We start from the raw sequence: 25664 nt of genomic DNA on the forward strand, positions 1-25664 counted from the left end.
ATGCATGTAATTATTGCATCAGATGATGCAACATTACATCGTTCCACATTCGCCTACACAGTACATACGGTACTGTCTTGGTTACAGCTTGTGTCGTATTCTTTGTGTGACAGAAAAATGCCTAATTTGTTTAGCTATGTGTGCGGGGACTTAATCCCGAAGAACCCGAAACCATTTACAAAGTTAATTAAGGAAATCAATGAACGTTATTTCGGTGTAAGGTAAGTAATCAGATAAAATCTCGGCTCCGCATGTGTATCGTGTATGTTGTGTGGTTGATGTGCAGGCTTCGTTGAAAGGAACCAAACCCTGCCTGTCATTTGCTGTTTTAATGATTTGGAGAAAGCTGACCAATCATTTTAACGACTTTTGTTTCTTCCCTACAAATTTTCTGAAATTTCATCAAAAAAAAAAAGTTTATTCAAATATTGCACATTAGCTTTACGATCAGTACATCATTCTGTTGATTTGCCGGTAACGAAATATCCAACACCTGCAGACGTTGAGAGTGTTGGAGAAACAGAGAAAATATCAGCCACGAACATGATTTCGTAGTCAAAAATGACGATTCACATTCAACCACCGAATAGGAATTGAATGATCTTGTAAAAGGTATTACAAGATTGTAAAAGAATCAAGCAGAATTGTTTGCATCATGGCTGTGAGGATGGAGTCTCCTAGCTGAAGGAATTAAGGTCGCAATTTCCGGACACAGTCAAAGCAATTACATCGGTCATTTCAGTGAAATACTGATGATGTTGTTAAACAGTGGCTTTTGCATACACAAAAAGTTTTCTCACCTGGATAAAATAATGTTAAATACGCACCATTGGTAGAGACAGAAAAAAAACTATTTGAGCCACGAATAATCAATGTAGAAGTAAAGTAGGCATTTTCATTAGATAGGCGAGAAATTAGATCGTTAACGAACGATCCCAAATTTGAACAAGCTTTGAATCAAAACGAAGCTAATGGACGCATGTTGAGTTGCAGTTTGTGGCCAACCACAAATCTTTCGATTACAAAGAAATCATTTCTTCTGTGCTCAAACCATAACCTGACATTGTGATGTCATGATAAGTGAGAGGTTTCATCAGCAGATTATGAGGATGGAAGTCAAGCAGGTATAAGGGTAAGTAGAATCGGGCTGTGTTAGGATTTGAAGCGGGGAAACACTGAGTTCATCTTATAAACGGAAAGCGTTAAAAGTCAGTCTACTTGACATTCATTTTGCATGCATGATATTGTTAATAGAGTTTATATCATAAAAATACACAGACTTGTTTCTCAAAAACTATACGTGATAGGAAAAAAATTAAAAACATATTTGAAACAAGCATATCAGAAATGATTATGAATCAAACACAGCTGGAAAGGTGGGGGGGGGGATGTTTAAATTTGTCGGAATTTTGCAATAATAGCTACGTTTATTACTGTAAAATCGATTCTTTCTTAACAAAGAACTAATATAAATTAGATTTTAATTATAAATAAGCTATGTAAATCATTTAATGAACAATTAATACACGTAATATATGTTGCTGGTTTATGAAAACGTAGTTCACCTTCATAAAACCGAAGTTGCTTTGCTAAATATTTCGTTATTGTCCGTTAGTAATAGGCCTGGTGGCATTTTGCGGTTTCAAGTCTTGGTTGGATCTCCTGGCAATCTTTTCCCTTCCATTCTATTTACATGCTATAACCATTGGCCAATTTCTAATAATATGAAAATTTCTTTCCTAGTTGTGTTGACAATTTGTTACCGTTCCCTAGATTTGCACCTGCAATATTTCTCACTTCCCTTTTTCCCAATGCCAATCATCATTATTTGATAGCACTGCTCCTTAAATTATTAAATCGTAAATTCCTTTAAGCGTGACAGCTGTCATCTGTTTGCAGCATTTTTATTATTGGCATAAAAATAATTGGATAACCGAACTTTATCAACAGCATCAAAGGTCTTGAATTTACAAAGGCCACAGATTATCTTCAGGATTATTTTTAAGACATTAATAAATTTTTACGATGTTTAGAAATTATAATTTATTTTATTTTAGTTACTATTAGATTAGAGAGGAAGATTAAACCGAAGGATTCCAAAATTGCGATGTAGTTTCAATACACTCCTGACTGCAATATTCTTCGCGACATCTCATTAATATTAGTTTAGAAATACTCAAATACAAGATTCTTAAAGAAGCGTGTGTCTTAGCACAAATATTTACTCTGTACAAAATGAGTGTTTGTGGTCTTATGTGCTTGTCAGCCTGTTTGACAACTGACAAATAGAAGTCGAGAGCAAAGAAGTTTCAGCCAACTAAACTCGTTTTCTGCGACACATTAAATCGTCTGCTGAGAGGTTGCGAATGTCTTTGTGTAGTCGTCTATTCTTAACATCTTAAATTCTTGACTACCGGCCAATATTTGGTTGCTCATTCGACAACAGAGCACATCAACAAATGATTTGCTCGTTGTTATTTGTACTGGAAGCATCTCACAATATAATGAGCAGATTAATATAAAGCATAAGCAGTCATCACGTTTTCTATGTTGCAAACTGTAAAATCAACATTTTAAAGACCTAATCTTTGTCTCTCAATAAACACTAATAATATTTAACAAAAGAAAACCGTTGTTTCATCTACATGGATCATTCGCTTTAAATAACCAAGATTACATTTTCTTAAAACCACATCGTTAGACAGAAGTGTTTCATTAACTAAACCGAATCAAATATTTAACATTTCATTAATAGTTCAACAATTCGCCATATTCTTTGCTCTGATATATCTCGTTCGAAAAACGCGAAATTCCTCAAGTCTCATCAGAATGTCTTTTTTGCGTCACAAATATAATGACGATAAAATGACGTAGTTGTGGCATTGTTAGAGATTACATTATTTATATCGTTTATTACATTTGGTAACAAAATTTGAAATTCTATCGTTTGCTATTCACATTGTAGTGCCAACTGATGCTCTTTGCAATATTTCGAAATTTCATCTCTAGAGTTCCATTATATTTACCTTTATTTTGTTTTTGTAATTTCGCTGAAAATGATTGTTATAATAAGTTAGAAAATTGTATAGATAACGAAAGTTTATTTGAATGGAATACCCATTAAGTCAATAATACAGATATTATTGACTTTTCAGTAATTTAACCCTCTCATGATGCATTTTTATATTCATTTATAAAAATTATAATGATGATGATATAGTACCATTTAATCTTACAGTATTACCACGAATTCATTAATTTTGCTAAATTTGTGCCCTACATATGTGAAAAATGATGTCCCCATCTGAGGACATCATTTTTACGTGTCCTCATTTTTGAGGCCTTTATGCTGGAGAGAGTTAAAGGTTCTAAAATATGTGGTTTCTTGGTAGATTTCCAAACACCGAATGGATCTGTGGCGTTAATGAATAGCAGTTTTATCCCCGTTATTTTTTTCACTCAGCGAATCTCTGAAGAATCCATTTTTATCATTATAAGCTATGCCTACTGCGAGTTTCCAACTATTTACTGATTTATGGAAATTTTTTTTTTTTTTTTGTTGGTTTTTCAGAGCAAGTCTGCTGTGTAGACAAGTTGTTTCTTTGAGAGGCACTGATAGCTTTCCTGCACTGTTATGAGACTTCGCTGATAGAAAAATGTGTTTGAAGAAACTGATTTGTTTGTTGCAATCCAGAGAATAAATAGAAACATGTCTGACTTTCGATTGGGGCTGGGGGAATAGATTTAAGTAACAAATCCTATTTCCTATCTTTTCTGCTGCTATTTCAATGAGATCACAGACAAAAAAAATAGTTGAGAAAAGACCCAATAAAACGCATTACGAGCAAGAAGATAGAGAGGGGGAAAAATTCCCATGTGTTAAAGGACACAAGACCACACAAACACGCTATTTGAAAACCCCGTGTTATCCACTTTCTTATCAAGAATTGCACCGGCGACCACAAATGCCTTTTTTTGTTCGCACAAAAAAAAACCTCTTTCCCACTTTTGCCTCTATTTTAGCTTTAGTTGTCATGCGGGTGTTGCTACGTAACTTTCGAAGAAAGTTCTGTTTATTTCAGAATGTACATCTGAATTAAACGAAAGTATTAATTTCCCAAGGAAATGGGGCAAAATATTGTCAGACTTAATTGGGTACTGGCAGGATGAGAAAAGGATGGTCGGATTTTATTGTTTAACTAAAGTCGCTTCCCTCTGATAATCCCATTCAAGGATGATTACCAAACCAGCGATGAGCTGAAGGTTGGGAAGAAAGAAAAAAAAATAAACAACTGTAGTCGACTTTCTCAAATGGAAGATTTGTGTTTGAACTCGGACTAAATGTATAAATTCTACTTTCCTTTCATATTTTCATCGTTTGTAGGATAGCAGAGGATTCACGCATAAATTCCGATGAACCATGACACCATCGAAAGTATTCATAAAAAACGTATTCAACAGAAGTTGAGTGTGTGTGAGAATGTCGAGGCCGTGAGGAATTGAAATTCCCCGGAAAAGAATCATTGTTGTCTGTCTTTTTCAAACATTTTAGGAGATTTTTAAAGATTTTTACTACGATATATGGTAGTGTTGAAAATCGCAACACAAGCATTGTAGAAATATGACGAATGTACAAGATTACGTTTTAGTTGCATCGATATTAGCAAGATTATATTGCTCACCTCCAATGTACCTCATTTGAAGAAGAAACAAGAACGTATTATTTTTAAGATGAATCCTACCATCGAAAGGCTGTTTAGCCTAAATTTCTATTAACATCGTGGCTTCGCAAACCAATGATTGCAATGACCAAACATGAACCCTTTTAGATCCACGTTAGACCTATAATAGGTGGGGCCCGTAGTCTCGTAACAATCGAAATCATCCATGCCTTGAGTGAGACTCAATCTCGCAGAGTCTCTTGGTTAGAAATTTACAAGCATTTTTACTGCTGCCATTTGTTATTCTGCTCTACCAAAATGTAGTTTTGTGAAGACCTGCTGGTCTGTTTAAGATGAAAATTCAAAGTTTTCCCCTTCTCCTTATGAGCGCAGCCAATGCACCTTCAGCAGGAAAGTAGTTATATAGGTTCTTCATATGCCAGATGGAAGTTCGAAACCTCGTCTTTCCAATCAAAGAGTGTTGTCGATAAAGAATCAGCTTAAGAGAAGTTTAGCTAAATTCAAAATGAAATAAAATGATCGGTGACTAGAATAAGGCATTCGAACTGTTTCCTTTTTATCGCAAAACTTCCATAAACCTTTTTATATAACACATTATTCGCGAAGAAATATAATAAGACAATTCTTATTCAAATGACAACCAATGTTTTACGTGTGAAACGTTTTTTTTTTTTTTGTGTCTGACAGAAACGTAATTTATTTCGAGGAGTATGACTTTTCAATCCCGGCATCTTACATGTCTAATTACAAGAAAGAATGTGTCACAAACATTCCATACGCGACACCTCTCATCGCGGGAAAGCATTTTGCTCGCCAGCAATTCATTAAGCGGAATGACAGCACCGAATGGGATCCTTAAACACGCGACTGCAAATACCTTTCTTGCAAATATCGTTTTGGCACCCTCACAAAAGATGCGACACGTCTTAAGAAAGATACTTCTTCAGCATTTCGGAAAAGTTTTTCGACTAAGTCGGTGATATTGTTGATGACGTTCTATTTTCATGTTATGTTCTAAATCCGCCATCTTGGTTCAAGTCACTTTTATCAATAAAACAACTAATTGCAAATTGATCACCGATCCAAAAGTAGGGAAATTTATAATTATACTGCGCCACCCTATTCTTAGATTAGTCTATATAAAATAGTAGGATCAATTTTTAATTAAGTTTGCAGTCTCCTCATTTATTTAGGCCGAATTATTTACTATTTCACTCGGGGTTCCTGCAAGATTCGAATATTTATGAACGGTGCAATAAAAAGGCATTCAGGCAAACAATATTTAGATTAACAAAATAAAACATTTAATATATGATATATATATGTAACAAATACAAGAATTCTGCTTTAAAATGAAACAATACAATCAACTTAATACATCTTGCTAAGTCACTCATGCCAATTCAATGTTCTAAACTTTCACATACAATTCACAGTTTAAAAATCACAAGCTTTCTTAACTCAAGTTAATAAAACGAATCTTCTTATTTAATCAGTCTCCACATATCTATCAGCTGTACTTAATGTTTAATATTCACAGGAAGCACTAATCAAGGTAGACAATATTTCAAGCAATCTTATTCCGGACTTTGAACTTCGAAGACATGTTAATGTTAAAACAAACAAACAAGTATGACTACTCTTACCAGATACAATCTTCAATACATCAATTAATTGTGAGCACACTTATGAATTAACTTATTTACGTTAGCAGAACACATTAATAAAAATTCTCCAACGATTTAACTGAACTACTGTTAATCACGCTTCACTACTCTAAAAAAAAAGCACATCAATAAGGCATTGATAATTCTCCTTGTTTACTTTTCTCCAACTTGTTAATTTCAATATAATTCTTCTCAGGGCAACATAGAATTAAGACGTAATCCTAGACTAACTGGAACTAATCAGAATTTTTCATTGAATGTCCAGTTCTTTATTTATCCGGTTACGGCATTATTTTTCCTTTACAACACAGCTGACTTCACTTGCAACTAAGTATATGGTTCACTATGTTTTGGCTCACTTCTAAACACTATTCTCATGAATTTCTGCCCTAGAGAACTTATAATTTTCTTCCACTTCCTTTGCTTGTATCCTACCTTCCTTTCCGCTCCGCAAAAACTTGCTCCCTTCTCTCTAATTAAAAATCTTCTATTCTTTTTCTTCTCCTTTCAGTCCGAAGGTCACGCTCTCTTCGACTCGTGCTTGTTTATTTCATGCGTCTCCATGACAACAAATGAACGCAAACATTTCGCTAATGTAATACAATGCTCTACTACTACATGAGTGATTACATAACGTTAAATTTTCACAAATAAGAATAAACAGAATATTTGAGCTACTTAATCAGTTTTTTTTTTATTACGTATAGAATTAATTATAATAATACTTTTCGTTACATGTTATATATTTTAGTTATTATAAATTCTGCACATATTATTGCTTAATAAATTAATAGTAGGTTAAGTTTAGAATAAACATTTAAATAGTAATCCTAAATTAAGGAATAATAAATAATTTTTATACAAATCATGATTAATACATAATAAGCAACGTTAAATGTGAATGAAAAAAAATAAATTACACAACGTAGTTTAATTCACAATTTAACAATATTACTTCATAATATCACGGTCGTTATAATGAGAAAGAATGATTTAATAAACCGGCAGGGGGGGGGGGGGTTGACAACTGTCCTCGTAACCAGATAGGAGCAGATTTCATTATGGATGATAGTTTCGTGTTTGCTAGTTTGACTCTTTTGTAATCAAATATTAGCTAATTTTCTGAAATGTGCCATTAGAAGGACGAGTTTGTATGTTTATAAGAATGTTTTGAATTTCAGTTAAGCCGAAAACGATAAAAAAGCATAATTTTTATCCCTTATCACAGACGAATTGTGGTTGAATGATATCGTTTCTAAGTAGGATGTTGGTAGCAGTTTCAGCTTATGGGTGGATGAAGCAAGACGGAAACAAAGGAAAATTTAAAGAAAATCATTGTTACCTGCATCTACATTTATAAAAGAACCAAACATGTAATAATATAAATCCTATTTCTTTACTCTAAATCATTATTCTATTTCATTTTATTTTTAATATTATTTAAAAATTCAGCCCATTTTCCATTCACTCTTCTATCTATTTTCCCCTTCTTCAATCTTATACTGTCTGATTCAATCACCGTTTTGAAGAAAACATTTTGAGTTGATTATATCTTATACTTAAAGAATAAAATATACTTTATTAGAAGAAAATATTAAATAAGGAAACCACAAGTTTTTCGATCCCCTTTTCATGCGGTGTTTTTCATGTTTTCAACTCTCTACGAAATCCTTAATCTTACTCCGATGGCCAAAGTTTCCGCAACAAGCATAAAATAAGGTACGAGAGGAAAGAAAGGCTAGGCAGTTATGTTCAGTTGAATTGTCTTATTGCGATCATCTTTCTGCGAAATTTCCCCTTCTCTCTTTGTGTGTATCTCATTTGATTATTCCAAACTCTGAGTTTTCTATACACACACATTGCTTCTCCAACAAATCCGATATCTGTCACACATAACAATGGTGCTACGCAACAATGCTCGAACTACTCATATATACCAAAAGAGTTTACCGAAAAGAAATTAAGATAATGTTCTTAAGCATTGGCATTCTTGACGCAACAGTAAGAAATGTTAGTAGGAGCAGTCTATTTTTGTAACGAGTTGCTTTTTATTGGTGTAAGAAAACAAACACCGTGCTACTTTGTTGTTACGCCATATTCAGTTAAATATTAATTACTCCAATTTCTAGGTTATCATAAAAAGATCACAAGTATTAGAAGTTAACTAGACTGGCGTAGTAACATTACCCGGGTGTTATGAGTAGAAATGGGTGCCGTATTTGTACAGTGTTTACGCATTTTAAGCGAAAATATCTGCTGCTTATGATGTCAGTGTATTACGTGGAATATCTACTCTAACAAGTGAAATGGGAAGGAAGCTCACTAACATAATAAATTAGAAACTGAATCTTGTACGAAACTTATTTTTAACCTCACTTCTAGCCTAAGCTGTGTAGAAAACTCAACTCATAACTAACAACATATTTATTTCTTACTATGTTTTTAACGTGAGAATGAAAAATATCCATAAAGATACGTTTTTCGTTTGCACGCGCTATCGAAGCTGCAAAACAAATTTGAAAGAAATCGGCGATATGCAGAATCCCACGCGCCTTGGTATTGCACAACTGAAGTATGACTTTGGAAGAGATTTTTTATTTTTTTTATTTTTCAGTGTTTTGTTAATGAATCCACTGACCTCACGTATACGGTTTTGAATTATTGGCATCACTTTGCATGTAAGAAAAGAAAAAAAAAAGTTCTGCATGGTTTATGATTAATATTCTGTCTAGCTTCAGAGGAGCTTACTTAATTCTTTAAGTATGCCTTTTTAATAATTTAACACCGAGGAAACTCGAATAACTTATGGTCAGTTTTTTTTTATTTTTTTTATTTTTTTTTTAATAAAGAGTTTCATCGGATGAAATGCAATGTAAGGAGAGAAGCATTTCTGGAAAAAGACCTACAAAGAAATGGAGAAATATTCACTGGGATTTACATTTTTTTGAGTAAAGAACGGTTCAGCTCTACCCCACTTCTATTATATTGTTTTTCCATACTGTTATGCAGCATCGATATAACTATTTAGGAGTGAATTTACGTCGTCTTGTATGTAATTTTATCATTTTATCCGGGAAATCGGTTTGAATGTGACTTGGATTAAACTGGGAAATTTGTTCAACCAACCCCCCCCCTCCCAATTCTATAACAAACAATGGAGTCGATGGCTACAGTTTTTGTAACTATCTTAGGCAGTTAATACAATATGAAGCAGCACTAGTGATACGTTTTCAGTTGCAAAACCTTAATTTTGAAACTAAGTTTCTTAAAATATTTGGTAGTAAAATTTGATTGGATCCATAATATACTCCATGTTAATAATAATTTTATAGTTTTTCAGAGGTCGTATTCTGAAGAAAATTTTAGTTTGCTTTGGCTGAGTTTCTATCCCAATGACGTTAATTATTTTGAATACCCCACCGCTGTTGTTTACAAAGCAGATGCTTTTTTTTTATCGACCATGACTCTGCTGCTGCATGTACGCATGCTCAAATTGACAGGGATGACGAAACTGGAATTAGCGATCGTCTTACATCATAACATTCCTGGATGCTTGTTAAATTTTTTGTCGTAATTCATTAAAAGTGAAACATTTCTGATTGGTGTTCAGGATCGCATTCCGATTTTCTTCTCTCTCCCGTCCCACACAACAGACATCTGAAAAGTAACTAAATTTATTAATTTAGCGGGCACTGTTGTTTAGTGCTAATATTTTATATTCTTATTTTAAATTATAATTGCCACTTTATCTAGTGATATAGCAGTTTTTCTATTAAAGTAAATCTTTGTCCGCAAGCGATCTCGTATAATTGTAATGGTTGTATGTGCACTTAGTGTTATTACCTCGAAGTTAAGTGCTGAAGTGCTCTCTATATTGTCTGTAGGTTAAGCTCATTTAGGAAGGATTAACGAACGACCTGAAAGAGAACTGCTTCATTGATTGCCATGAAGTTAACTTCAACGGACTACAAGCTAGCCAAAGTTAAGAGAGGTGAAGTGGATCAAACAATGAGCGTGAGTGGAAAAGAAATCTTTCCTGGTGTGATTAACGTGAGAACATAAGGATAAGGAGAGGACATCTTTGAAAACATATGGCATGAGAAGCTGTTATTCCTAAGATGACTGGAATAATATTGTTAGTGGGTTGGATGATAATTATATCTACATTGGTTTATATTTTCGCCTCGGGTCTGTGACTTCATTCTTATACTGAAGTTATAAGATTTTTTTCAGTATTTAAAATCCACTGCAATCAAGCGCATATGATACACTGAAGCCTAAAGCCTAGATATAGAGCCTCCTAGCACGAGCGAATATAAAGTCATCAAAGTACAAATTCAACGTTCTCTACTCACTGATACGTACACACACACTCCAGTCGAAGGATGTATCTCCCTTCTTCGGAACAAGGGGACTAAACTTGAATTTGTCCTTAACATAAGAAATGCATCAAAATTTAAGCCTTAACATAAAAATAATTTCTTTGAAAATAAAGGCAGTAATTCATATATATGACTCCCTGAAATGAGATCTTATGAGTTAATATTATTATTTTATCACTATACAACATTAAGTAACATAAAATGAAAACAGCACATAAAACCATACATAGTTTCACTGTTATTAAAGTAGTCAATAAAATGTTCTTTTCTGTTCTTTCTAGTTCACAGATAAAAGGAGAGTGCCAATATTTATAGTGTTGTCAGAATCGCACTATCCGGGAAAGTGCATTTAATAAAATTACCTGTACTGTACATTCCTTCGATTCGTAAATAGCGAATATTTTATTGACAGGTTAGTTGCATTTAACATATTTAATACATTTTTTATACATTTATGGACTATCCTATAAATAACGAAGAAATTTAAGAGTTATAAAAAAACAGATTTGTAGAGCAATATATTAAAGCATGTTTTAAATGGATCATAATTGATTTTGAATAATTAAACGAAAACTACCTCATTATTCACTTTTTATAGCAGTTGACTATCAAGATCACAAACAGTAGTAAGAATATTTTAATGTTCTGCTACAATATCCAAGCCATTTTCTATCATGGGATAGAAAACAGCATTAAATAAATACAATCTTTTCAGAGTAAAGGTTTTATTACAAGATTATTTTCTGTGCCCCTTGTCCTGTGCATGCTATTTAGTGTGTATAAACTCAAGATGTACACAGAGTCGAATGATCTTCTATAAGAGGTCGCAGCATTTAAATATTTGAAATGTTAATATTGCGGATATGATTCGAACCTTTTTTTATTTACATTAGTGTTAATTTGAATTATTTGACTTTGTGTTTAATTCGCTTTTATTTATAAAACGAATCCCAGAAATGATTTTATACATTTAAGGGTGTCCCATTTCATAAAGTGTAAGTAAATTAAGGATGCTCTCTATCGACTTGGATATGAAAAAGTGGATCGGACAATGTTTCAAAATATGTACTGCTTGCAATCGTAATTCTCGAATGAGAAATTGCATTTTACTCTCCCCTTTGTACATCAACTGTCGTGTTTCTCTATCACCCACCAGATTCATTGTATTTTTAACGCACTGATGGAACTTGATAATCAGGGCAGTCTGAATTACTACTTTTGCACAATTTCTTTAATATAAGAGAAAGGTGAAATGCGAGTGTCGCGTCCTTTTGACACAATAACTCAGTTAAAGTAGACAGCCGTCACATCCAATTTAGTTAGTTAGTTCCATTTAAACTGCAGCTAATATTTCTCTTCTGACTAGCAAGTGTGAAGCGAAGACTCAACTTGACACTTCAGTACTTCCTTTACACACTCTCATAGACGCTAGAAAAAGATCAGAATACGAGAAAGAATAATGGCTGGATAACGAACGATTAGCTGGGAAATAAGAACTTTGTAGCACTCCCTTGGAACATGGGAGATGTGGGAACTGCTCTGACCCATTTTATAAGTAGCTTTTAAGAAAGAGTTGGGGTTAAAATTTACACCAACGTTTTAAAAGTTATTTGATCGAACAGTGCAAAGAGTATGGCTTTTAAATTATCATATGATAAAACTTGATTCAGTACTAAATGTTAATTTTTTTTGTATATGCTCCCATTGAAAAGATTTTCCATTGCTTTTGCTATTCCGCTGTGGTTTTTCTGTTGAGAATATTATTCGAAGCAATGCAGAGTGCTCATTTAAAGCACTTTATCACACTCTTAATCCATATCCATACAGACTACACTTTAGAATATTGGCTTTTTAGATGTATCATTTTCCTATAGAGAACATTCCCACTTACCCATGACAATTTATGCAATACCTTTCAGTTGGAGAAACATAACAGTGACTTCTAATTAACGTGGTAGGTATGGGTTAACGAATCGTTTTTGTCCACAAACTTAAAAATGTTAGTTCTCTCCAAGAAAAATGTAGGATTAAAATTTTACTCATAAATCTTAAGTCACGTTTTTTTCATAAATAATAGAAATGCTAAGATTTTATTAAAAGGTTTAGGAAACAAGGTTCCTTTTTGTAAAAAATATTTTGAAATTTCAGTTAAACTACCTTTTCCTTTAAAAAAAAAAACTGTTTGAATTATTTTAAGGTTTATTAAACTCACTTAGTTTTCGCTGCATCGAAATGTCGTGTATAATGTTACACTTCCCTGAGCCTTATTTTTGAACAAAACTTATTTCTTTACTCTTCGGTAAAATTGCGATATTTTACCCCAATCACACTCCGTAAAGTAGTAGGTTAAAACGTTGCTTTTCCGAAAGTTAAAAGACGGTCACGATGAATTTAATATGTTTGAAATAATTTTTTAGAGTTGGGCCTATCTACTACTCACGCTACGACTAGCATTAATTTTAAGTTTATTCTAATTATGGCCACTTTGGGTGCCTGATGAGAAAAATAGATGGATTACCCATTGGTCTAGATTAATAACATAGATGAGAGTAAAATTAACTGTCCATTACTATATTTTCTGATTTCCCTTTCGCCTCTATAATAAAGTTTGCGTTGTTTGGTAATAACAGTAACCAAACGACACATCAAAAGCTAAATATCTAATTTAAAAAATAGACTTTTTCAGTATTCTGTTTTGTTAGCCGAGATCATTCAGATCTGTGCTTATTTTAATCCTATTTTGTTTTTATTTTCCTACTTTTGTTTTTACCGCTAACTATACCCTGTTAGAAAAACACTTCGTCACGGTAAACGGCCAATTCCACCAACAGAAATTAGTACCTTCTTGAAATGCAATTAAAGTATCGTTTGTAGATAAAATTATGAGCGCGTTTAAGCCTTTTTAAATTAAACACATTACTAAAAAATTAGTACTACGGTGTGATATTAAAAAAATACTGAAGTTCAACATATATCGTTGTAGTTATTTTTTTTTTCCTGCACCATGCGCCACCTTAAACCTCAAATAAACTGGCTGATTGTTTGATCAATCACATCGCTCTTTGGTCAAGCCACGATTTCAGAATCGTAACAAACAGCATGCCGCAAGAGACAGTTGAACGACACCTTTCTTTTCATTATTCTTAATTCTCGTGGGAAAACATTGATGAGTCAGTCAAAGTACATTTTGATGTACGGTTACGCGAATCTGCGAGTTTCGCGTCCTAGAAAAATCAAGGAACAGAGTGCAATGATGGTGAGCGTTACCCTTTCTTCCTTAATTTTTTTTTTTAAAGAAAATTTCCAAACGTAAAACGCTTTAGTAGACAGCGGCGTATGCTTAATTGCCAACAAAGGAAAATAAAGCGATGATTAAAGACAATGGAAGTACTTCGAATATTACCAGAAAGCACTGCAAATAGGGAAAGCAATGATGAACTGTTGAAAATCAGAACATCGCCCCATACATAATTGGAGTTATAGGTTATCATTCTGATAATTGCATAGTTATTCTTCTTTGCACTGTTGTCGATCAAGTATGACGTCATTGGCCCACCCAACAATGGCCAAATAATGGTATCAATCACACTGGCAGATGAGATATCACAGACTCGTATTTTTCCATAAATTCTATAGCTGCTCTCAATCTACTATTCGCGTGATGATGTATTAGGTAGTTTATTAGGATTTACGTGTTCTATTAATAAAGTTAGCATCATGTGACGTTTTTAAATCAAAATCTTAAAGCTATCTCTGCTTATGTCAGTATTAGTGAGCAAAAACGTACCGATTAATTAATCTCTGGAATATTGGCTTCATACATCAGTGGAATTGGAACTTCCATTCGGCGACTCGGAAAAATACGGTATATTGGTAGTAGCATTAAACGGTTAATTATTATTCAACTCAAAGGGAACAAACACATCAACCAGCGGTAATTCATTATCCTTCATTGTAATGAGTGCTAAAATGGAAATTATTATCGTTAAGTCATTAACAACGACCCTGAAAGATGACCATTTCTGGAAGTATTTCACTAAACGAAAAAAATTCCCCATCAGCTGCAGTTTTAAACAAGGGCTCATATATTAATTAATATACCAACTGTCGTTTCTCAGCTAACTCAGCTGACTTACGGTCGATGCATTAAAGAAACACGAATGTGCTCATCATGAAAGAGTGGACACACGCGAGAAAGAATAAGCTATTGGGATTCAGAAATACGTTTTTGGCTTCGTAGTTGACAGAATGTTGATTCCCGTTTTGATATTAATAGCAGCTGTATACATAAAGATTGCAATTTTCGAGTTCGTTGCTACATATGGCCTTGCAATACCGCGCTCTGCACTCCTGAAATTAATTAAGCTTAGTGTTCACTTCCTGAATGCGATAATTAACACATTTGATACATTGTGTTAGAAAAAAAAAAGATACTGACTTAAGTTTTAAAGAAATGTTTTATATCATGATATCTACAGGTTCCCGTTTGTATTCTATGAAACCTCGCATTCCTTCAATTTTTCGTCATCTCTAAACGTTAGCATTTACCCCCCCCCCTCGTTAATAATATGTGTTTGTCTTGTTTCGCCAGTCCTGATTACAGATCTTTTCCGTCTGCAATATCTGCTTCGTCTGGAATGGACAATTACACTAATGATATCTCTGCAACAATATAAATAGCTTCTTTCATCTCAACAAGGACTCTGCAGATGCATAAAGTCAGGTGATTGTCATGCGCGAATCGAAAATCTATTCTATGTTGAGCGTAATTGTAGGAAGGTTTCGAACAAAGCATTGATAAATATTGTTTACATGATTAAAATATCTAGTTGTGTTTGACGCTTTTTGCATCGGACAGTAAAAGATTAGGAAGATGGAACTTTTTTTTTATGCTCACGAGTAATGTCGACTAGTTTCATGTTTTCAACATTGAAATAGAAGAATTTGATATTTCCACTCAAGGTTAAAAATCTTCAGAAGAGAAAGGCAACAGGAAACGAAAAGGAAATATTTACTGTGTTTTACTCTCTATATATCTTTGTATTTATGTTCTACTAAAACCGGAAGTCTAAGTATTATATTTTTCGATAGAATTCTAAAACTTCTCTTCCGCTAAAACTGATAAAATCGGCAAGAAACGTGTGATTCTAAGTACATTTTATTTCGACTTCTCTGTGAAATGCCTTCGTAAAACAGCAAATAAAATGTGAGCAGTTACGGAGAAGCAATTTTATTCCTTCGCTCCGGAACATAACCGGGATTGATATGACTTGACCATAGCCTTATGTTCTATTCGTTGGAAATAAATGCCCCCTTTCCGAAGGAATAGGGGAAGTAAGCACCTTTTTTATACTGTATCAGTCTTGACATTCCATCTTCTATCCCCCCAAAACGGAAGTTACGTCAAGGTTTTCTATTTTCATGTCAAAATTCATCCATTTGATTTACATACTCCTTTACTTGGTTATTATTTTTTAAACAAGTGAATTCACGGCCAGTAGTAGTGAAATCTTCGTGCCCAAGAAATGTAGTTCTGTGCCTTCCCGCTATCAGTCCTTGAATTTACTGGAGGTGTCGCGTAATAATAATAACAGTAATATTGTTGAAAGAAAAATAATTGTTGCATTTCACTTTTGAATAGATCGTAACAATGAAACTTCAACATCAATCGAATATGGAATTTGTTTAATATATTTAGTTCTCGCGCATACTGTTGCTTATTCTTTAAGTGTGAGATTCTTTAGATTTTATGAGGTTTCAGTAAGTTTTTTTTAGTATTTTTTAGATTTTATACAATCTAAAATATATTGATCGTTGTTTGTAAAATTAATTCACGACACAGCTTTGTTATACTTCAAGTCATCAAGATCTGAAGTATATGAGTGTTATTACTAGGTCGTAAGGAAATTTAGTGTTTAAACTAAGAGTAATGTAAGTGTTTAATATGTCCTATAAGAATAACTCCGTCGTATTTGAATGCTGATATTTCACATTCTCACGAGAAGTATTCCGTTAGTAAAATTGATTAGTTGGAAAATAATAATAATAAAAAATCTTGAGGTGCTCTTGTCTGGCATTTTGTGTGCACCTTCCTTGCATTGCGTTTATAGCGAATAATCTACGGAATTCCTTTATTTAATTATATATAATATAATTAAGGGAAAATTCCTGCGCAAAATTATCATAACCCCAAGTTTTTGTATGAAGAATTCTTTCTTTATATGCAAATCCATCAACACGTGTATTTCGTTTTGTTTCGCAGGTTGCCAATGGAAATACAATGTGAAGATTGGCGAAATATTAGAAAAAAGAAGCAAGAATTTGAAATAAATTAACATTATGTGTACGAAAGTCTAGTTCACTCGTTTTGAAGGCAGGATCCAGACACACAAGCCCATCGCTTCTTCTCCCCTCTTCCCAGTTTCATTTTTTAGGAAGTGTGTAACCCAATTTTAGTTTAATAGACTGAAAAAGTTGTTTGCATAATGAAGTTCATGAATAAATCTCACGTTTTGAACGCATTTTTATATAGGGATATCATATTAAATGTCTTGATTATAAGTATAAAGTATACTTGTAAGTGCAATACAATACAATTCAGATAAATAGTAAAATATTAAAACCGAAATCGTTGATTGCGTTTAGTAAGTGTAGCACAACCTTTAGTAAACGTCTAGCAAGAAATTATTAGATCGATTTTATATTGAAACGTTTAGTGATTTTGTTTTAATTTGCTTTCCTTCTCGGCAATGAAAGCTTATCTTCAAAATATGTCGGCTAGTCGGATAGCAGAGGAGTAAATACGGCAGAAATGCCTATATTTTACTTCAGTGTAATAATTATTTAAATTTAGTACTAAACCTTCGGTGTTCTATAGAAGAGGATGATAATAAAGCTTGACAGATTGTCCTTTCGTAATAGATATCTGATGCTGAGCGAGAAATTATCGATATATAAATATGCGAAACATTTTTTTGTTATCCCTGATCATTAAAATTTTTGACATATACTAGAAATTCTGCGCGTGTAGTGTGCCAAAATATCTCTTCTTCCTTTTTTCCTCGTCGATATTTGATTAATAGACGGCAAGAGTATAGAAACCGTGTAAATCAATGAAGAGAGATTAAAAGAAATACAGAATATATTTCGGATCGTAACAGGAAAAATATTTTCTTCAGAAAAATATTATTCTTTAGTTATTACCGATTACCTTACTTTAACATTCAGTTAATCTGAAGAAAGAAAATCTGAGCAGAAGGTATAATCGATATGTGTTTGAAATTGATAATTAAGACATAAAAGGTTTGTGCAGTAAACAACAAAGTTTCCAACAATGTGCAGCATTGTTGCAAAAATGTTAATTGTTAGTTTTGCCAATTGAACAAATTGAAACAAGACTTTCTTTTAACAATTAAGATTTTTTCATTTCGATTTTTGCTATGCAATCAGCAATCATTTTAGACTTAAAAATAAAATAATTTTAATATCACTTAACAATCACTAAAAATATTAATCATGCTCATTTTCACCAGTGAGTTTTTTATCAGTGTATTCCATTGTGTTATATAGTTTTTGGATTTAAAAATCGATGACTGTGTTGGAGGATAAGGATTTGAAACCTTTCAAGTTCATGTGCCTTCTGAGAGTTCGGTGTAGAATTTTTAAGAGTAAAACCAAAAACTGGTCACACTTCAAAGTAGGGTATCATAGTTGAACATGAAAAATTCATATCGATGAAAGCGAGTATCAGCGTCTTCAGAATCTCATAGCATTACGTACATGACAAATTATTATGCACATCTTTTGATATAAGAAAACAATCTTCGTTTCTCTCTCCAACAGGTCATTAGCAGAGCAGCAGCGTTAGAACGATCGCTGCTCAAAGAGGAAGGAGAAAACAAAAGTTGAAAACTACAAATAATCCGCAGTTCTGGGTTCGAGAGTTAATGTTGCCTGGAAACGCCGAAATTGATGGAAGCATTCCTGGGATTTATCAAGCACCTAGCAACGTGGCAAATGTCTTAATTGTTCGACACTCTTTAATGAGGAATGTTATTAGCAGCCTTTTAACAAATGAAATCCAAAATCAGTAACGAGTGCGTTGGAAAGTTTAGGGAGGTAAAATGGAGGACACCGAAGTTTATTACTTTTGTGTTTAATAACAAAGACGTGTCTAATTAAGATTAAGTAGAAGAACGTTTGGCGATGAATAGTGGGGAGGGAAAGAATAGCACGAGTGGAATGTTCCTTAAGTTGTTAATGGAAAGAAAATCGTGGTTCGTGCTTGGTCGGGAAAATAGTTTTCGATTTGCGTTGAGGAAATTGTCCATCTTCTTATGAGATGCCTTTAATTGAATTTTAGTCGGCAAATTACTCGCGTTTCCATCCATCGTCAATATCGCAGTAATCCTCTGATGTGTGACGGAACAGGATAATCATGTTACTATCGAGCACTTGAATGAATCGAAGATTCGGTGCAGAGTTTGTGGTGGGATCTCGGTTAGCCTGTTTATTATACTCGTGAGCATGTTTGTTATGTCATTGGAAGACGTTTACTTCCAAATGAATGGTTGGTAGGTATTAAGCTTAACCATATATTATGTGAGCTGTGTCGGAAGGGAATTTGAATGCCATCAAAACTGTCTTGCATCGGATTTACTGCACTGCATATGGCCTTCCTAGATCAGGGTCTTGTTGTAGAATGATTTACACTGGCGGGTCACAGGTTTGAGTGTCCGTTTTTAGCGGTTCATAAAATTAACGTGGGAATGCTATTCTTTCTGTTCATGCATGGCTAGTGGAATGATGTATTATACTTAAAAACGTTTTGTTTTTAATAATACACCTGAGGGGGTACTAAAGGGTACCAGTATATTATGTCTGAGCAGTACATTTCGACTTTCCAGAGGAACAGCAGGTGCATACTTTCTTTTTCCCGTTGAACGACAGAGATGTCCGTGACCATTGGCGCACCCAGGAAGGGGACCATGGCCCCCAAAAGAAAAATGAAAAAACACTAGAAAAATTTCCAAAAATCTTTTCCTAATAAAAATTCTTTTTTTTTTATTTTTTAAATTTATTTTATGTCGTGTCTTCTATTTCTATGCTACTTATGAATTAGCGGTCACATAAGGCGGGAACACCTTATAGTGCTCGGGAATCATGGCCGCTATGAACGCAAGCGAACGAAGTAGTGCTCGTGCGCTAATTCGTTTGCCCGAGCCGGATCAGAGGGGGTCGCGGGTATCATGTATTGGCGATCACTGCTGATGCTCAGTCATTCAAGATTAAATCTTGAGTGTGCCCCTGTCCGTGACTAAGAAAGAATACGACTTTGTTAATAAGGGAAAACGTTATTTTATCTTTTCGACATGCACATTTTTAAATAAAATCATCTGAAAACCTAAATTGTGATGATAACATAAAGTAGAACATGATATAAAGGTTCATTTTGTTATTGATTCGATAATGTATTACATATAATAAAGATGTTGAGAACGTCTAAAATTTAGGAATTGATACCCATAAAAATAACACCCAGGAAGAAACATCTCGGCAAACACTTTGGATGAAAAGAGGCGTGTCAGCGATAATCATAACACAGTAACTCATCCTAACAAAAATTGTAGATACTGACTGAAAAGAAAGATGACAACACATCAGCTGTTGATTGATTGGTAAACCGTGTTCAAACCAGTGAAAAAGGATTTTGCTGCACCTGTGAATTAGAATTTATGTTCATCAAACATACTGTCTGATATTTGTTTTCAAGTTTTGGACACTCAAGATAATCATCTTGAGGCGCCAATAACATAATCAATTCTAGTAATGACTGAACTTATGTGAAGTATATCCGAACACTATAATAATTACTTAGGAAGGTTTAAAACATTGCTATCTCCTATCATCAGGGAGAGCGCTCGTATACTCCACGATGAAGAATGATACTTTCCCTTTGAATAGAAAACAGCATTCGAATCCAGTAGTGGGTCTCACAAGTTTTATAAGGGCTTTTCTTAAGATGAATTCGTCGGTCTGATATGTATGTGATAGTTTTCGTATTCGCCGACATACAACAAATAAACAAAATATAGTGATTAGAGGACCAAATCATATAATCTCAAATAGCCATCCTTTCTCTGTTCTTCTCTCTTTTATAATATTTCAATCCTTCTTTGGTTTTTTAAATACATAGTAAGTTTTTTGAGGACATGCGATACCGTTTGGTAAGGATCGCATCTGATAATTGTATTAGGAAACATGAATTCGCTGTTGTCCAAAACATGACACTTGTTTATGTGTTTATAAATTTTTTACTAAAATTAGCGAACCAGCAGAATAGATGGTCGTCTATTCTGCTGGTTATGGTGTTGTAAATCGGGATAACTTCATTTTAGAGCAATGTAATTTTACTGCTTTATTTTTTAACCTGTTATATATGAAATGCTTTCCGAAAACATAAATACGTTATGATTTCTCCGAAAATTTCTTTAGGGGTGACGGTCTAATAGCATAGAAAGTCTTGCAGCGATCTCGAAGACTCTGACATACGAGATTAAGAACACCATCTTCGCCCAGTAAATAGAGCAGACTGAATCTTAACGGAATTTTCCGTCGCCAGCTGTCATAGTAAATAGGATGTTCATCCGTAACCATTGATATGCTCGAGCATCAAGTGTCAGCTTGGACGTATCAGGAGAAATAAGGGATTTGTCGTAGTTACTAATTTTCATTCAGCAGATGTCATGTTTTGTACGGGATCTATAATTGGATCAGGGAGTTGGAGTAGCATTACAGTGACGTCCGCGCCTGCGCACTCCCTACCAAATCGGTATTGGATTAAGATCCGCCAGGTAAATAGATGATGGGAAACGTTAGTTACATTAACGTTAAAACAGCTCTTGTGTCGGGTTGGTGGCCAGGGCATGTGTATTATAAAGTGTCATTTCAATTATTTAAGAAAGATAGTTACATTTATTAGTATTTCAATGCTCTTTGAGACTGTAGATTTCATTTCCGTTACCTCCTTTAAATAACAGAAATAACCTTTAAGTATTTTATAAATTCCCCGTAACCATTTAGAATTACTATTGAAAATGATCTTTTTCACAGAATTATTGTATCTACTAGCAGTTAAAAACGTAATCTATTATTTTTACGCTGTTCAGAGCCTTCATATAATTTTTTTTTCTACAGCGTTATCTATCCATTGACGTGTGATCATTTTTGATATTCATACTAATTTATACTTCTTGCCATTTGCGTTATGACGTCACCAAATGCTAATATTCTCCATCACGCGTTATTTGCATGACAAAAAAGAAGTTCGTTATTTGCGGACGTGCAGCATATGAATATACTGCTATTATTTAGTATGTTTATTATTATTGTTATTTAAACTTCATTCCTGTGCCAAGAATTCTCATTTTTACATTTATAATTGACATCATTGGGAGAATTGAAATCTTTCCCCATTATTGGGTCATTTTTTGTACTCCATGTTTAACTGATCTTGATTCGTCTGCTCATAGTGATTATTTCAAACATTCAGATTGCATGGTTTTTTTTTCCTGTCAGTTTTTGCTTTTACGTTTTTTGTATTTTCTTCATCACAAAATCCATTGGTTGATAATAGTTTTTTTATCTGCTTATATGCCATCCATCGCATAAATGTAAAAAAAAAAAAAAGAGTTAAAACTGATTTTCAGTTTTTACTTTACTTTTTAAAAACAAAAATACTGATACAAACATTTTTAATAATAAATTAAGTTGAACTCAGACTTATTTGTACTAGGAATAAATATTGCTGTATTTGACTTCGAAGAAGTTATAAATTTGTCAGCGAATGAGTTTCCTTATATTTGCATCTAAGTTGATGTTTAGTATTAAGCAATTTGGCTCATAATAAACCTTAATTCACGAATCAGTATTCCATATTTTTTTGCTATAGCCTGTTCAGGATATGTCTGTCATGTTCGTATCGTACTTGTATTCCTGATTTGTAACAGGTGATTACTTAATTTTTATAACCCGGATATAACAGCAGTCTTCAATCAAATCCTTTCTCATCAAGAAGCACCTTACCCATGGCAGTACTAACACTTTTCACGAGGTGGGTGGGGAGTCCTGGGCTCAATATTTTGAGACATTTAGACTTCTTGTGTTGTTTTTAGTAACCAGCTGGTATGGCTGCCTCTTTTCTGGTGAGAATCGCAAAGTCCAGAAGATCAAATCTTTCAGTTTGTCCATGCAATATAAAATACCGTGTATATTTTACAATAATTGCTCATTGCACAAAATGTCACAAACTGTTACCTTAATTTCAATGAATGACAATACTAATTTTCTCATCCATACATTATACATTACAGATCCAGCGACATGTATTTTTTTAAAGCAAATAATAAAGCTCAGAGAAAATTTCGCAAGCGGGATAATAAACTGAGAGAGGATAATTTATCTTGGAGTTTCTCAAAGTTTGTCACGTTTACATCAAGAAGTAAAAGCCTCTAAATAAAAGGAAAACCAATGACTACCTTAAGGAGTTTGATACCTGGAGATAATATGGAAAAACTTTAAACTTTTATTCGCGAAAGTCGATAATAGGATTTGATTTATCATAGATGAATAATGAGCAGCTGGCGTAAGAGAAAACAGGGTTCATATTTAGTGGTGAAGGCGACTCAAAAAGCGTCAATCACTTATTGGTCAGTCATATTTTTTGATGTGTCTTTCTTTGTTAGTTTTGAACGACAAGGGAAGATTCTGTGAACCAATACATTCTTTCTCTGAATGAGAAACGTTAACCAGACATCTAATTACAGCAATCACTCGATTAATGCGTTTTCGATTAGTGCGTCATTTTTTTTTTCTATACCCAAATTCGATTGCGCGCGTCTGTATACATCTTGAAAATAAATGTTACAGATTTTAAACATTTTCTATCTATACATTTTTATGGATATTTTATAGAATCACTCAGCAGGATGAAATAATTTAGTTAACGATTTAAAATATTTTACAAAGGTATTTTTAATGGCATACTACACTATTTCCATGTACACTATGTTTCAAATTTATGTCGTCTGCTAATTACATAGCAGACGCAATTTGATGATCATATCTCGTGCCTCCTTTGCAATTGTTTTCCTTACTTTTTTTATTTTAAAGTATTTTCCCAACCTTTCATCATGAGTAAAAGAATTAGTGAGCAAAAAAATGAAAGTGTGAAAATGATTCGAAAAGTAATCTCATTGGAAGAAAGTCATGGAATAATAAAGAAAATGAACAAGGCGAGCCCAGAGCAAAGACAGGAAAAGTACACAAAATTGGGTGAATCAACTATAAGAGTAATTTTAAGCAAAGCTGATGAATACAAAGAGAAAGGTAAGACAGCTTCAAGTTCATCATGTATGCACTCGAGATCAAAGTATTATAATGGTTGAATTAGAGCCGGCTTGTCCAACCCGCGGCCCAACAAAAAATCGTAAACTTACAAACTTTATGAGATTGTGACTAAAAAATACCATTAATAATACTACAAATACAATTTTAACATGCTATTAATTTATAAGCAATGAACTTTTGAATTTAACACGTTCTTTCGCAATGAGAGATTCATAAAATCATTCTCAAATAATTGTATTTATTCAAAATTACCGCCCATGCGAGTAGTTACTTCTCGACATAATAAATGGCGCTAGCGCTCTTGCTTCCTACTTTTACCACGCAATAGATGTCTCTCTATGTGCGCCATGGGTACGTTGGTACGGCTTTCAATGTGCAATTGTAAACAGTCGAGTTGGCACCGAAGAAAGGTGCAGACGTTACGTGTGTTTGTGGCGGTTTGGTGATTATTAAACCTAGCTTTCTAATTTTCCATCTATTTTTGTTAATTCCAGCATGGCTTCCACCAGCGTCTCAAAAGAAAACCGAACCAAAAAAAAAAAAAGAAAAATTATAGAAGGAAGATTGTTCAACGAAAAGTGGACAGTCGACTACTTTTTATGTCGAGGCAAATACTAAGGCAATCTGCTTAATTTGTAGGGAATTTGTGCCAGTTTTCAAAGACTACAATTTGAAAAGGCATTACACGCAAAAACATACTGCGAAATTTAGTGCGTATCAAGGAATGTGTCGTAAAGACAAAATAGCGGAACTGAAAAAAGTATCATCTCAACAAAGTTTTTTAAAAAAATAACAATTGAAGCGGATTCTATTGTAAAAGCTAGTTATGTGGTTGCAAACCTGATAGCAAAAAAAAAAAAAAATCAAACCCGTATGCCGATGGTGAGTTTATTAAGCAATGTATGGAAAGCGTGGCAGATATAATTTGCCCTGATAAAAAAAGGGGATTTTTCTAAATTTAGTTTGTCTCACCAGACTATAGGCAGGCGAATTGATGAAATAGGAAAATCTGTCGAAAAAGATTTGGAGAGTAGAGCTGCTAATTTTAAATTTTATGCTTTGGCGATAGACAAAAGTACTGATGCTACTAATACAGCTCAATTGGCAATTTTTATTAGAGGTATTGATGACGAATATAATATCACCGAAGAAATAGCTTCTTTAGTGCCATTAAAAGACACAACTAAATCAACAGATTTATACGAAGCAGTGAAAAATACGTTAAAGCGATTTTCTTTGTCCATTGCGAACATATCTAGTATAGCTACTGATGGTGCCCCGGCGATGATAGGTAAAAGAGATGGACTTGTAAAATTAATAGAAGACGATGCAATTGCCTCCAAAATGTTTAAGTATGATGAAATATCACTGCATAGTACACCAAGAAAATTTATGCGCAAAAGCTTTAAAGATGGATAACGTCATGCAGATTGTCATCAAGGCTGTAAATTTCATAAGGGCCAAAGAATTGAATCATCGCCAATTTCAGGCATTCCTTAAATTTATGGATGCTGACTATGGGGACA

At 33.7% G+C, this 25664-nt stretch overlaps 1 protein-coding gene across 1 annotated transcript; it reads left to right on the forward strand.

Moving 5' to 3' along the window:
- On the forward strand, positions 1-25557 carry LOC150096581 (EPM2A-interacting protein 1-like). Its single transcript, XM_090408644.1, has 2 exons — positions 1-221; positions 25101-25557. The coding sequence occupies exons 1-2, from the start codon at positions 1-3 to the stop codon at positions 25555-25557; spliced, it is 678 nt and encodes a 225-aa protein (XP_090264770.1).
- Positions 25558-25664: the final 107 nt, after the last annotated feature.

The sequence above is a fragment of the Typopeltis vanoorti genome, chromosome 18 (assembly GCF_054136105.1).
Source record: "Typopeltis vanoorti isolate ZY-2024b chromosome 18, IOZ_Tvanoo_1.0, whole genome shotgun sequence".
NCBI lineage: Eukaryota > Metazoa > Arthropoda > Arachnida > Uropygi > Thelyphonidae > Typopeltis > Typopeltis vanoorti.